Below are 15,430 nucleotides of genomic sequence, written 5' to 3'. Positions count from 1 at the left end.
ACCCTTTCATCTCCTCATTATTATCACAATGTAATTGCTCAAAACTTAGACTTCCCACTCAACCAAGCTGTTGCAGATTCAGCTGCATCTTCCTTCACATACTTGATAGCCTCGCTCCAGTTAGAAAAAGAGGAACCAGGGCTAACCTCACACCATGGGTACAATCAGAAACAAGACTAATGCAAAAAGAGACAAAGCATGAACATCTTACAAATTTAAATCCATCCTCCTTCTAACCATATAGGCAACTTTCCTTTGGATGACTCTTTAAAGCAAGGCCCCATGTGCCTGAGTTGGTAGTAGCTCAGGTGGATGTAAAAGATCCCATGCCATCTATTTGAAAGACTAGGGATTCCTTTATTTATATATAAAAAGAATCCATATTTGTAAATATTAACAGATGCACTAATCTATAGATATACAAATCTATTTACATATATTTATTTCCTTTTCCAATTGTACTACAGTTTTATCCCCATTAGACCACCACTTCTTTTTCCATAACCAGCATCTGATTTTACTTAATATTGTTGCTGAAATCCATTTGCCATTCAATATAATTTCATTTGTTTAATTTCATATACTCCATAAAACAACTTTTGTCTATTCTTTGAACATATTCCTTACTTCAGTTCTTATACTTTTTATATTTAATAATATCCATGTTTATTTCAACCATTCCTTTTTTATCTTTGAAAAAATCTTTTTAGTTTTCTCCATAATTTTTACTCTTATATTTCAAAAACACATGTTCCATAGTTGTTTTCTTCGTGTCAGTGTAAACATATTCTATCACTTTCTTTTTATATGGCATATTTCCTTTTACTGGCAATTTATCTGTTACCAGCCAGCACAAAAATCCTGACATTCTACTTTCTGATTACACCATTTGCTGCTTATTTTTATAGCTTTATTTTTTCATCTGTTGGATTTCCCATAGTAATATTTTATCGTTAGATTCTTATCATGCTTTCTATCTTTTTATGTATCATCAGTTTTTATTTTCCACAAAAATGTTTTATTGGTAACATTTTATTTCTTCCTTTATACACGCTTTCTTTTTGTTTTACTCTCTTTTTTACTCATACCACAAAATTTATCATACTTGTATTTATACAGTTTTACTACTAGTCTCTTATTTTTCATTTATCCAGTTTGACACTATGTACAAATTTAATGAAGCATTGTATACCTCTGAGTTAATTAACCATAAACCTCCTTACTCTTTATTTACTTACAAAAACTCCTGTTTTACTGAGTTTAATCTAGTAACTCATATAAATGAAAAAATATCTGCAATAATTTCTTTTCAAATACTATTGTCCACATAAAAACACCAAGTATGCTGTTTTTCCCTTCAGTACTGAATTTATCAAATGAACCATTTTTAAATGATAATTTATATGTCCTAGTAAAGGCAGGTTTGCTTTATTTCTGATATTGTTTTTTCCTATAGAACTCTACTCATCTTTATTTCCAAATTTTATATTGAACAAAGAAATTTTGTTCACTGTAAAAGATATGCCCCCTATCTTTACTTCATTACCTAAACCTTTACTTTTCTCTTTATTTAAAGCCATCCCTCTCGCCTCTAGACAATCGTATGTGCAAATTGTTTCTTCTTTTATTCAACATTTTTATTGTTATACTGTCATCTGTATATGTTTACAGAACTGGTATTATTAACCCTGCAGGTGTTGTATAATCCACCTGCTTCATTTTGTGATTTATTTCATGTAGTATAACATTCATAAATAATGCAAAAACTATGCAGCTCATTGGACATCCCTGTCTTATACCACTCCTCATATGTACCTCTTTGGTTAAGCAGACATTTAAGGTATTTTTACTTTATTATTACTGTAAGCTGACATACATCATTTTCCTCACTTATATCGTTTCATTATCACCAATAAGATTTCATGCCCAGTTGTGTCAGATGCCTTATTAAATGTTTCCTGTCATGATTTCCACTGCTTCTATTTTGTTCATAATGTCATCCACAGTTTCTCTAAATATTATTAATTATTTACAACCCTTCTCCTTTATTCTGTATATACTGTCTTCCATAATATTTTCCATTTTAGTCTCAAATTTCTCTTGTACTATTTTCATGAAGATCTTATTATTATTCAGTATTATTGGTCTCAAATTTATATGGAAGGAGGAAAATAGAATACAGTTAAACTAAAGTATTCCACTACACAATTCTTTATACATAAAACCTTTGTTTAACCATTCATTCAAGATATTTGGCAAAAAAATATTTTTTAATATTCTAAATTTTTATACATTTTATAACCTATTCCATCTGGTCCTGCAGCCGAATATATTATTTGTCCTTGTACTTTTAGTTCATTTAAAGAAATCTCCTTTACCAACTCTTTATTCTCTTTTTCTGTTAACTTTTTTTTTTTTTTTTACTTTACATGTTTTTTTTCCACTACATTGTTTATTCTTTAAACATTTATTGTACTACATTATTCATAATCTTTTTCTGAGTTTATTTTGTTTCTCCTTTTATATTTGTTTTACATTTATAAGAAATGTGTTTTTTTAATTTAATAAACCTTTCTATTGGAGGATGTGTTTGAGGGAGGGGTATTTAAGAGGAGTTGCCAACTGGTGATTTTTTTTTTACATCTGATGAATTGTTTTATATGTATAGATGAAAACGCAGTGTAAATTTGGAGTGTTAGTGTGTTAAATAAAACAAGTGACCTTCGGGCTTTATGGTGTGGCCGTTTCTTTCGTGACTGGACTTTAGTGTGCTGATTCCTTGTTGGTTTGTCCTTTTACATTTTGTTTTCCACATTAGACTACCATCTTCCCTTACTAATCTGCTTAAGTAACTTGATGCTACTACTTTGTCCTTGTAAAAAATATCTTTGCTTTTATAACAATTTTTGTATTTTTATTTCATATAATTACTTATCTTTTTCAAAGTACTTTCTGTCATTATGTTCTAAATTTTCCATTGTGTCAATCTGTGTTTTTTTATATTTTTCTTTCTCTATTTTTCTCACGTCATATTGCCACTGTAAAACAATTTTCCTTAAATCTTCTCCACCATTCAGACCAATTTTTATAAAATGTTCTTATAGTAATATGATCTTTCTATAACTGTATTACTAATCTCTTTCCTTCATTCCATGCTTTCTCATTTATTATTTTTATTTCTTTACCTATCCTTTATCTCTAGCCATACTGCAAAATATGAAATCCTGATGTTCATCGTGTTACCCTGCTGCAGTCCATCACACTTGGGTTATCCTGCCATCAGGCGGTACCGCAGCCGGAATTCCAAAGTCTTGGTCTGGCGTCGGTTGCTGTCGCTTCTTCCCTGACGTCAGAGCGCCAGGGGTATATCAGAGGCATCCGACACCATTTTCTTCAGTCTTTCTTGCTGCGCGGTGCCCGAAGCAGAAGCAGTTTGCAAGTGCCGGTCGGCCGACACCTGAGATTTTCGAATTGAGTTTCAGTCCGAAGTCTTCAAAGCTAAGTACCCCATTGGGGAAAATTTTCTTGCCTCAGTCTGATGTCAGAAAAAGTTAACAATTGCATTTCTTGTGGGAAGCAAATACCTCATAAGGACTTTCATTCTTTTTGTATACCTTGCCTAAGCCCAGACCACGACGTCACTGGTTGTCAGTTTTGTGCTAGGTTCAGTAAGCGAACTATAAAGTGACACTTTGATTTCGCACGACACTACTTCGGTAGAAAATTTAATTACACTATGCCGTTGGAGCAACCGACTACCGGCGTGCATAAAAAACACAAAGATAAAGACAGGCAGCCTAGATCCAAGCCAGACTCCGAGGCCTCGACTGAGCCGGTCGCTGGTTCTCCGGTTTTCAGTGAGGCGCCTACGCAGCCCCTGGCTACCGCTACATTGGATTCCAAGACCGCTTCGGATCCCCCAGCAGAGAGTTCTAGGCTGACACAGCCATTTTCTTTAGGCCCTACCGACGACATTGCAGTAGGGGAAGCTGGTGCTGTAGAAACACCTTTGGTTTCTGAAGGTGTCTTTAGACCGACTACTCTCACCATAAAATCTTATGCTAAGCTTAAGACTCCTCTAAAACCAAAAAAGCTTACACTTCAGTCTCCAGGTCAAGGCCCTGTGCCTAAGAAACAGATGCTTAAAATGGCTGAAGATTTGATTTCTTTGATCAGGGGTTTCCAAACCCCCCCCCCCGACAAAAGGCCTAGACAAGAGGAGGATTATGCCTCCTCTGATCAAGTGTCTGTTTCCTCAGGCTCCTCTGAGGAACAGGATTACTCCTTTCCCCCTTATGAAGATTCTGATGCTGAAGACTCCATTCCCTCAGCTTCTCCCCCTGAAGATTATTCCTTTGGGGAAACCTTACATACCATGAGGGAACATTTCCACTGGGAAGGTCAGGACTACTCTGACTCAAAGAAAAAGCTCCGAGAGTTTTTTTTTACTCCCCCAGCACAGACCGCTTGCTATCCCCCAAGTTTTGGACATTGTAGATGATGTTTTCTTAGAATCTAGTCTAAATCCAGCTTCTCTGCCTCCTGCTCCAGCCAAACCTGATAGATACTATAGAGTGCATGACTCTCACAAATTCCTATACAAAAGCCCTGTTGCTGATCCAGAGACAATCTCCCAGGGTCCCAAAGGGGCTAAGGCTTCTATGGCTAAAAATCCTGTACAGTCAGAAAGGGACTTCAGAGCACTAGATAGGTGGGGGAAGAAGGTTTACACCTCAGCTACTCTAGCTATGAGAGCACTAAATTGTCAATTTCACATGCTTAAATACCAGCAATTCCTAATTTCTCAAATAAAACAAAAGATGGGCACGCACCCTCAACAGTCTGAATTCAAAGAAATGCAAAATCTGTTGCAAGCAGCTGAACGGGTGGGCAAACATACTTTACAATGTGGTTTTGATGCCTTGGAAGCTTCCTCTAGAGCAGCTGTTACTGGGTCTGTTATACATAGGCATGCTTGGTTAAAGGAACAAACTCTGCCTGATCATGTTAAAGCAAAGTTACTGGATGCACCCTTACAGCAGGATGTCTTATTTGGGGTTAAAGCAGAGGAGGTTTTAAAGAAAATGGAGGATAAGGCAAAATCTATGCAGACAGTCAAAGATTTCTTACAGGTACAGCCCCCATGCTTCAGCAGAAATTGGCCAACAAAAAATTGGTCCTTTTCAGCTTCTGACAGACCACAGAGGGGTAAATACAGGTGCCCAAGGGGCAGAGGACAAGCACAAATTCCTTACAAACCTCGCCAATGGGGCACTGCAACACAGAAGGGAGGAGAAGACAGGTCCCAAACTACTAGAAGGCAAACACAATGACTTAAACCTCAAACTGCCAAGCAAAACTCTCTTGGCAGCTCCCTTGGGAGGAAAACTAGCACTTTTTGCAGACAACTGGTGCATCGTCACAAAGGACAAATGGGTACTAGACATCATCTCACACGGATACAGATACCATTTCCACACCTTGCCAAGGATAAAAGGAATGCCAAATCTGCCACAAAATCAATGGGCAGAGGCACAAAAACAAATTACAGCTCTCATGGACATGAGAGCCATTCAACTGGTACCTACACAGGAGCAAGGCCAAGGATTTTACTCAAGGCTCTTTCTAGTCCCCAGAAAGGACAATGCTTGGAGACCCATTCTGGACCTTTCAATTTTAAACACCTTCTTGCAAGTACTCAAATTCAAGATGCTAACACTACAGCAACTTCTTCCCATGTTGGGCAAGAAAGCTCGACTAGTAACGTTGGACCTCAAGGAGGCATACCTGCATGTACCTATCAGACAAAATTGCAGAAGATACCTCTGTTTCATTGCAGGTTCAATCCATTACCAATTCTCTGCACTGCCCTTTGGCTTATCTACTGCACCCAGGGTCTTCACAAAATGCCTGGCACCAGTAATTGGATACTGCAGACAAAGAGAAATTCAAATATACCCATACCTGGTCGACTGTCTCATCCAAGCAGAAAGCAAGGACATTATCTTACAACATCTGGCTTTTGTAAAACATCATCTAAGTTGCCTAGGGTACACAGTAAACGAAAAGAAATCAAAACTAGTGCCCTCACAAAATATGACCTTCCTGGGTGCCAGCTTGAATACAACGGCCCAGATGGCTTATCTGATGCCAGACAAACAACTACAATTAACTCAATACTTCAGAACAATGGCAACAAAGACCCAACTCCCTGCAAGAAAAATTCTGCAGGCCTTGGGCTTCATGGCATCTTGCATACTACTAATACCATTTGCAAAACTGCATATGAGGAAATTACAATGGTACCTAAAAAGCGTATGGACTCAACACAGCCACAGCTTGGAAACAATGATACCTCTCATTCCCTGCCTTCAGCAGGAGTTTCTATGGTGTTCACAGGCATGTCACCTCAACAAGGGCAGCCTTTAACCCTGCCCCCAGCCAGGCAAACTATGACAACAGATGCATCGGACTATGCCTGGGAGGCACATATGGCAGCACTGTGCGTTCAAGGCATATGGACTGCAGATCAAAGGAATCTGCACATCAATCAAAAAGAAATGTTAGCTGTACAGAATGCTCTGACAGCCTTCAAGGACCTCTTACATCCAGGACAGCTTATCATAAGGACAGCCAACACCACAGTAATGTGGTACATAAGCAGACAAGGGGGCACACACTCCTACCCTCTATGCAGGCAAGCAATGACCTTGTGGAACACAGCACTTGCTTACCAAGTTCAGTTACAAGCTCAGTTCCTGCCAGGAAAAAAGAACACATTGGCAGATGACCTAAGCAGAAACATCATGGATCCCCACGAGTGGAAACTGGATCCACTAGTATTCGCAATGATAGCTCAAAAATGGGGGCTCCCAGACATAGTTTGAGGGCTGGCAAAAAGCGGTCTATCAGCTAACAAAATTTTGCACAAGGACTTATCACCATCAAGCTTGGAAAGTGCACGCACTCTCATTCAGTTGGAAAATGCTATTAGTATATGCCTTTCCTCCATTACCCCTTCTCACAAAGGTGCTACTGAAAGTCAGGATGGAGAGACCCCGAATGATACTCATTGCCCCAGACTGGCCATGCCAGCACTGGTACCCACTATTAAGGAATATGGCCCAGGGCCCACCACGGATTCTGCCACAAATTACCCACCTGCTCACACAGCAAGACAATCTGGTTCTACACAGCCAGATCAAAACCTTAAACTTGGCTGCATGGCAAATCACCTAAGCAACCAGCAAGCTCCTCTCTCAAAAGCTGTTATGGATGTTATTCTGGAAGCCAGGAGGCCCAGCACCATGAAAGCCTACTCAGACAAATGGAAAAGGTTTTGCGCCTGGAACCAAGCTAAAGGCCAAAATACCCTTCAGCCAGACATACCTCAGATTCTGCAATATTTAACTGAGATGTTACACAAAGGGCTTTCTTTTTCATCTATTAAAATCCAAGCCTCAGCTATTTCTGCTCACTACAACACGGATCCTCCCTTATTTTTACATCCACTCCTAAGGCAGTTTCTTAGAGGGGCCAAAAACATTAGGCCTCCCAAGAGAGCACCAACACCTACTTGGGACCTCAACTTTGTTCTGGAAAAACTCACGCTACCTCCTTCTGAGCCAGCCTTCTCAGATGACTTAAAGTTTATATCATGGAAGACTGCCCTGCTGCTAGCAATTACCTCAGCTAGAAGAGTTTCAGAGCTTCAGGCACTAATGGCAGTAGAGCCTTTCCTCATTTTTCATCAAGACAGAGTTTCTCTACGAACTAACCCTTCCTTTATGCCTAAGGTGGTATCCAGTGTGGCTCTAAATCAAACCATCCATTTACCCACCTTCTTTCCAAATCCACAGAACAAAGGAGAAAGACTCCTGCATTCCTTGGACATTCACAGGCAGCTAAGTTACTACTTGGATAAAACTAAGGTTTTCAGAAAATCTGACCAGCTTTTTGTATCCTATGCTACAGTGTCACAAGGAAAGGCTATCTCAAAACAGACCATTTCCAAATGGATAGGACATTGCATACGTTTTTGCTACACCCACCATGGAAAACCAGTTCCAGCTACCATAAGGCCCCACTCTACCAGGGCAGCAGCTGCATCTACAGCCTTCCTCAGGGGGGTGCCAACCAAGAATATTCTGGAAGCTGCAACTTGGAGTTCAGTACACACCTTCACCAAACATTACCACTTACCACTTTACTCTAAGACTAGAGCTGTCTTCGCCACTGCAGTTTTGCAGGGCCTTCTAGCCTCCTCTAACCCTGTTTGACTCCACCTCCCATCCTTAGCTTTGGGATTCTACCCAAGTGTGATGACTACAGCAGGGTAACACGATGAACATAATACAGTTTTGTACCTACCATAAATGTAGTTGTTCGAGTGTATACCCTGCTGCAGTCCAGGTTACCCTCCCTCCATCCCCTCTGAACTTATCTCTACCACTCTATTCTATACTACCTCTGTGGTGTATTTGCTTGTGCCTAAGGCTTTTGTTTTATTTTTTCATATAGCTATATGTATATATATATTTTTTGCCTACCTATTAGGGGCACCTGACATCTGGGGCAAGAAAAACTGAAGAAAATGGCTTTGGATGCCTCTGATATACCCTTGGCGTTCTGACATCAGGGAAGAAGCGACAGCAACCGACGCCGGATCAAGACTTTGGAATTCCGGCCGACTGTGGGACTGCCTGACGGCAGGATAACCCAAGTGTGATGACTGCAGCAGGGTATACACTCGAACATCTACATTTATGGTAGGTACAAAACTGTACTTTTCTTCTACCTCTCCTCCTACTATAACTAAACTTTCTGATGCTATTAATTAAGCTGTTTTTTAATAAGAATAAATGCTCTTGTGTCATATGCTTTTATACCCAAAGGAGCTGTTAAATTTTCCCACATTTCATACCCATAAATTTCTTTGTATTCTTTACTTTGAATCCTTACCATGTACTTCCTTTTTCCTTCTGCCTTCTTTTCTGCTACTCCACTTTTTCCTTCCTTTACTTTTTGTACAGATGTTTTCTTTTTCATCTTGCCACTATTCTTCAGAGTTGTCTTTGCATCCTCCTTTTGTACTTTCTCCATAATGTTCCCTCAGGAAACATCTTCATTTTCTGGCTTGCTCTGCACCACCATTCCTTTAAGTAAATCATCCTGCAGCCCTCCCATCTGAAGGATTGTAATTATACATCCATCATTTGCTGACTCCTCTCCATCAGATTTCCTTGAAACATTCTCTCAGAATCCTGCACATGTTCTGCAGTCTCGATATATTCTTTCTCCTCCATTTCTTTCACCACTCCACCATCTCCTTCTCTCTAAATCTGCGTCCCTGTTTCTTCTGGCCTTCTCTGTGCCTGGAATGGAAAGGGGAAGTGCTCCTACAAAATGGGTCCCACTTACAACAGTGAGTAGGGGAAATTTCCCAGTGCTCTGGCCAAATTTCCCCTAGAAGTATAAATAGTACATTTTGTCTCCCCTGAAAAAAGGCTACTAGCCTAGTGGGACTAACCTGGTCAACAAAGAATGAATAAATAATAACTACTCTACTTTCCTAAAACACCACAAAGCTCCAATTCCAAGTTATTCTGTCTATTTTTTAATAACCTCTTAAAACCTGGTAAATTCTCTTAGTTTAACTCCTTTCTAAACAGTGATCTAGCTTGTAAATGTAACTCTTATTTCAAAAATACTGTTGATAATTTAACACAATACTCCCTAAAGCAATCTTTACCCATCTTAGAAAAGTTTCTCACCTGCACCCTTCTAGTACTTGCCAAACATTATGTAAACTAAACTGAAGGGTGAAAGCCATGTTGTAAAGGTGAAAGTAGTGTGTTTGCTTATCCAATTTCTGTTCTGATAAATTGCTGTGTTTGTGAAACCACCACCCCTACATCATAGAAACAGTAATTTATATTATTCCTTCATAAAGGTGGTACACCTACAGAAATGTTAAACATACAGTCCATTGTTATATTACCTCTTTCTAAAATCTTAGATAGATGCATTCACAATCAGTGTCTTCTGTAAACCAGCGCACAACTCTCACCTACGCAGCATAGCTTTCATACCAATCATATTACAGCTACTGCCCTCCTATCCAACATTGTTTTACCAAGAAAGAAAGAAAAATTAAACTTGCCTCTTCCGTCTTCCTTGATCTCTCTATGGCATTTGACACTGTATCTTATCATAAATTACTTCACTCCCTTTTCTCTCAACTTCTCTTCCCCAGCAATTGACTGGTTCACTAGCTATCTATCTAACCATTCTCAGTCAGCCAAATGGCCCTCTGACACGTCTACTTACCTGTCAAATGGGTCCCACAAGGGTCTTTACTTGTCCGTGCCTTACTTTATCTGTTCATAAATACCTGGCTTCTGCCTCATCTTAAGCTGCTTTTTCAATATACTGATGATGCCACTCTTGTCATCTGTGCATCCATTCTATATGCTATTATTTTGAATCCTTTGTCTCCAAGACTTGGCACTCCCCTTTTCAGCTGCTTCTAACTTCACAAAAACTAAATGAATATTATTTACTCTCAGATCACAATCTGAAAGCAAATACAACTTCACAGTGTATTCCTCTCCAAAATTTCAGCTGGAAGTAGTCTCCTAAACAAAGCTTCTAGGCATTACCATTGATGATCAACTTAAATTTGATGTACATATTCAAAATATGGTTAAACAAAACTCATACAAATTAGGACTTTTCTACAGAAGCTGTAATTATTTTACACCCCACTCACTTAAAACCACTGCTGCATCCTGTCTTCTATCAAGTCACCTTTGTGCGTCACCTAATTTTACTGATGTTAATGTATCATGTCTATGAAAACTAAAGCAGTGTTATAACTAAAATGCTAAACGTGCTACAGGTCTGCCCTGTTCTTTTAGTCATTGCTTTGCTAGCAAAAAAAAATTAAACTAAACTGGCTCAAATTCTCCAACTTCCTCAGTTTTTCTCAGTTAAAACTAGCCTATAACATTCTATTCTTTCCTAACAAAATGCCCCTCCCTTTGCTCTTTAATGGTACCGTCCTACATGGCCACTTCCAGATGATACTTTTTTTTTTTTTTTTTTTAAAGAAAAGAAAATCACACAGCTCCTATGGTGACTCCTCGGATTCCACATATATTTCAAAGATGTGGAATTCACTTCCCACAACCATTAGACAAACATCTTCCTCCAAAGTCTTCAAAGAAAAACTAAAAGATTGTCCATGCAATGCAACTCCTAGCTTTGCATCTTTAACTGCTCACCATGTTCCCACATTACTCCTATTCTCCTCTATAACCCCCAGTTATAATCCATCCTCCCTCTTCTTTCTCATTCTTTTTCTATCCACCTACACTGTGTACTCTAACCGGTCTCCTTTTTCAGTGAAGCTCTTCATTCTTCTCTCCTTGCACACCCCTTTGCCTTTTTATCACTTATCCCTCACATTCACAATTTTTATGTATTTTTCACTTTTCGTTCTTTTTCTTGATTTACTTTATTTCTGTAGATTTATAGCGTGTAATGCTGCCTCTTTTTACCATTGTCTAATCCCATGTATTATTACTCTTGATACGAACTGCTATGCATCACTTTTGGATATTTTTGCTCGGGGCTTCTCCTGAAAAGGGATTTTACATGGTCCGTCTGGACTATCCCCATAAACAAAAAAACAAATAAAAATAATTTGACTAAGTGTAATTTCAACAGCTGAGAAGGTACTGTAGGTAGACGCAACATGACTTTTAGATTACTTTGCCTTGTACTTTACCCAGAATTATCGATGAGGAATGCTGATTAAATTTGCTGTGTAAAGTTCACATTTGTGTGGTTCTTATCCTGACACTAAAAAAAGATGCATCGTTTTCCCTTTCTCTTTCACAGGTGTAGCAGAAAAGGCCAAGGAGCAGATGATTAAGAATACATGTGAATCTGTGATTCTTACAGCTTTACACCCAAGGACATCCATTACTGTTGTCTTGCAAGTTATCCATGATGCTGGTTCTGTATCCTTTATATTGTGGACTTGAACTTGTGTTAATTTCTAAAAATTATTCAGCTGCTTGACAGGAACTTCTATGTTGTACATGTACTATAACCAAGTAATTTTGCTTCTGTCAACAGTTGATATTGTAGCTGTAAAAGGTGCAGAATTAATCAGTCTGGAACACAGAATGCTAGTAGTAATATGTAATTTACAGGATTTCCCTTTGTTACATTGACTTATTCTATCGTGAGTTACATTTTTATCAATTTTTGAATATTGAAAATCTTAAATTGCGTACTGATGAAAATCCTTCCTCCACTTCTATAATATACTTACATACATATCTGTCTATCTGTATGGGTCTACTATTTCTTATCAAATTTGCACTTCACCAAACAGTAAATAACAGAGACCGGTAATTAGAAAATATTAATTGCTGAAAATGTACTTCATTGGCACTTCAACAACCACCGAAAAACACATTAGTGAAGACGTGCATCTCACCCAATACCTGACGCACAAACTGACATTTTTCGTGTTTTTCCCCAAGAAGCATCCAGAGTTAAACAATGTAAAAATGTAAGCCTAGCAAATGTGTAATAAAGAAGTTTAAACACACACACACACTGGTATAGTGAGAACTTTTCACATTTTCAGTAGACTTACAGCTGCTATCACAAACTCAGCACAGTTGTATTCACTTTTACTATTCCACACTGACTGCTTCAAATGCGTAATTAAAAAATACAACCCCCCCCCAGAGTTTCTAGTATTTCTGTAAGGGGAAGCCCCCCTTCTCCCACCCTGCAAATTATATATACCAAACTCCGAGATTGCACTATAGTGAATCCAAGGACAGATTTCCCGAGCCTTACTGTGGTGCGGTCTCAAATTAAAGCCACCAGTGCTCTGCAAATAATTCTGTACTTCCTGACTATTTCAACACCTAATAGCACATCTGGCATGCCACAGAACCAGTAAAGAGTAAGCCAATGTATCTAAACACTATAAACTTTTCCTGAACTTGTCGCACCACCAGCATAACGTTAACTGTGTCGCTTAAACAGAACCCTATATACTTAGCTTTCGGAAAACTGCATATTTGACAAAGCAGTGTCAGTTGTTTACCATTCATTGAAGTGTGAATTCGATAAGAAGTAGTAGACCTGTGTGTGTATGTATACGTGTTTACATATTTATGTGTGTGTATCATATGTAGTTTCGTAGGTAGTTATTAAGCTATCGGCCCAAGAGTCATTTTAAGACTAGCCAAGATTAACCCAAGTTTACCAAAATATTACTGATTTATGTCAATACCCCAAGAGATTTTGAATTATGATACAGGCTTGTACACATGAAGTGTTCACAGACTGTCCCAATCCATTAGGGATATGGGTACCAAACTAGGGGTTAATTTGTAATTTCCCATCCGTTGGTTCAAGTTGTGTTTAAAAATGGTTAGGGATGAACTTCACTTTATATGGATGTGACACTTGCTCCAGAGAGGGGATAATCTTTGAAATGCATGCCTCTCTCTCCAACATGTTCTGTTTATATTGAAGAATAGAGTTAGGGCCTTCAAACTGGTGTTTCTGATGCTATTTGTTTAGCAGATATGCAACAAATCCATCAGTATGGGATTCGATAATGCCTTATAGGCCAGGCATAAATCACCACTCTGTAATTTGTAGGAGACAGAACACAGAGATAGGGCTTTGAGGAGGTTTGCACATGACTTGTTTACTCCTTGTATTCTGTTTGTGAGAAACCTCTGTTGTCTGTCAAGTTGTTTTAAATGGTTGGTCAGGTACATGCCAGTTGCCTTGTACTCAGTGACTGGTCTGCTGAGAGATGATGTGTACAATGCAACAGTAACCTCCTTGGACCTGGATACCATGCACATGCTTATAAGTTGTGCAACAGAGAATGATTTTCTCTAAACGGTAGACAGTTGTTGCTCAACAGGTCAGTTAACTGACTACATGCTTTCCTAGATCCCTGACTAATGTATCTAGTTTTGGGATGTATTCTCAATGTGGCAATTTACAGACATGGCTATCTTTCCAAAGGGTACTATTCTGAATTATTTCACATTGAGCTTTTGTTCATGGCTCTGGCACCAGTTGTTTGCCTGCATTAGACCCTGTTGTAGGTTATCTGTGTCATTAGGGTATTCGGTGACCATGCCTGCTTTGCAGTTCTCTGCATACTTTGTTAGCCAGATGCCTTTGCCATTTGTCTTGACTTCAGAGAACTAGATGCTAAAAAAAGGAGAGGCCCCATCTCCAATCCCTGTGGGACTCTGATAGTGGTTGACCTCTGGTGAGGTAGGTTTCCCTATCCAAAGTTATTGTTCCCTGTCGGTGAGTGACATATGGGTTTATGCCTAATTTTGTAAGGTTATCTACAATGCTTGAGTGAAGAATTGTGTTGAATGTGTCGTTCAGGTTGGGGTAGGCAGTGTACACTGTTCTGCCCTCACCCATCACTTTAATGTCTTTCTTGAAGACATCTACCAGGTTATGTAGGCATAACCTGATTTTGACAAAGAAAGAACTCGCAGAACAAAGTTCATCTGTTCATCCCCCTAACAAGGAATCTAGGGTGATGGACAGGTTTGGGAAGCGAGTTTGTTTCAGCGACTTTCACCCTTAGATCACTGAACCGTTTGGCGCACTTTACCAGACGTCAGAGGGATTTGATTAAAGAGCTCTCCAAATCCCTCTCAGGAGCAGTAACTGCTGAGGCACAGACTTCCCTTGCATCACAGTTTGCTACCATGCAGTCCATTGCTAATTCGTCTGAGGTTAATTTCACATGCTGTTGAAGGTGCCTCAAGGGCAATGGGTTCAGGCATTTCCATTAGGAGGCATGCCTGGATGCACCTGTGTGATTTTGCAGAGCCCTTCAAGTCCTCCTTGGTCAGTGCTCATTTTGACAGAAGCTTGTTGTCTGGCCCTAAAGTGAGGGACACACTCTGCAGGTATGAGCAAGATGACAGGACCCTGTCTGCAGTGAGCATACATTTTTCGACTTCTCAGAAAACCTTTTCTTGGAATCAATGAGGTGGTTGGAAAATGTGGTTCAAAAAAATTCCACAGTCCTTTCCATGATCTACATGGAGATCCTCCTCCTGCCCCTGGGGAACTAACAGAAGATACCTTCCGCACAACAGGAGCAGTGCAGAACCAGGGGTCCAGGGATTCCTTCTCCGACTTAGCGTACCAATACTCCTCAAAGGAGGCCTGATTGTCCACCTCTGGAGTCAATCGGGGGTTGACTATCCCTATGCCAGAGAGCCTGGCTAGATATTACAGAAGATACATGGGTGGAGAGGACTTTTTCAGATGATATAAGAATGTCATTTGGTCTTGATAAATGTACAAAAGTAGGAACCAAATCAAACAAATGTTGACACAATTT

At 39.3% G+C, this 15,430-nt stretch overlaps 1 protein-coding gene across 2 annotated transcripts in view; it reads left to right on the top strand.

The window, feature by feature from the left end:
• Positions 1-15,430, top strand: part of EXOSC5 (exosome component 5) — a 1,116,451-nt gene that overhangs the window by 477,098 nt on the left and 623,923 nt on the right. For both annotated transcript variants that reach the window (XM_044062751.1, XM_044062741.1), the window contains one exon: positions 11,905-12,026. In XM_044062751.1, coding sequence (XP_043918686.1) covers positions 11,905-12,026 — 122 coding nt within the window. The remainder of the gene's footprint in view (positions 1-11,904; positions 12,027-15,430) is intronic.

This window comes from Protopterus annectens, chromosome 1.part0 (assembly GCF_019279795.1).
Source record: "Protopterus annectens isolate FY-2018-M chromosome 1.part0, PAN1.0, whole genome shotgun sequence".
In the NCBI taxonomy this organism is placed as follows: domain Eukaryota; kingdom Metazoa; phylum Chordata; order Ceratodontiformes; family Protopteridae; genus Protopterus; species Protopterus annectens.
The sequence above is the reverse complement of the archived record's forward strand: the minus strand, read 5'-3'. Positions and strand labels throughout refer to the sequence as shown.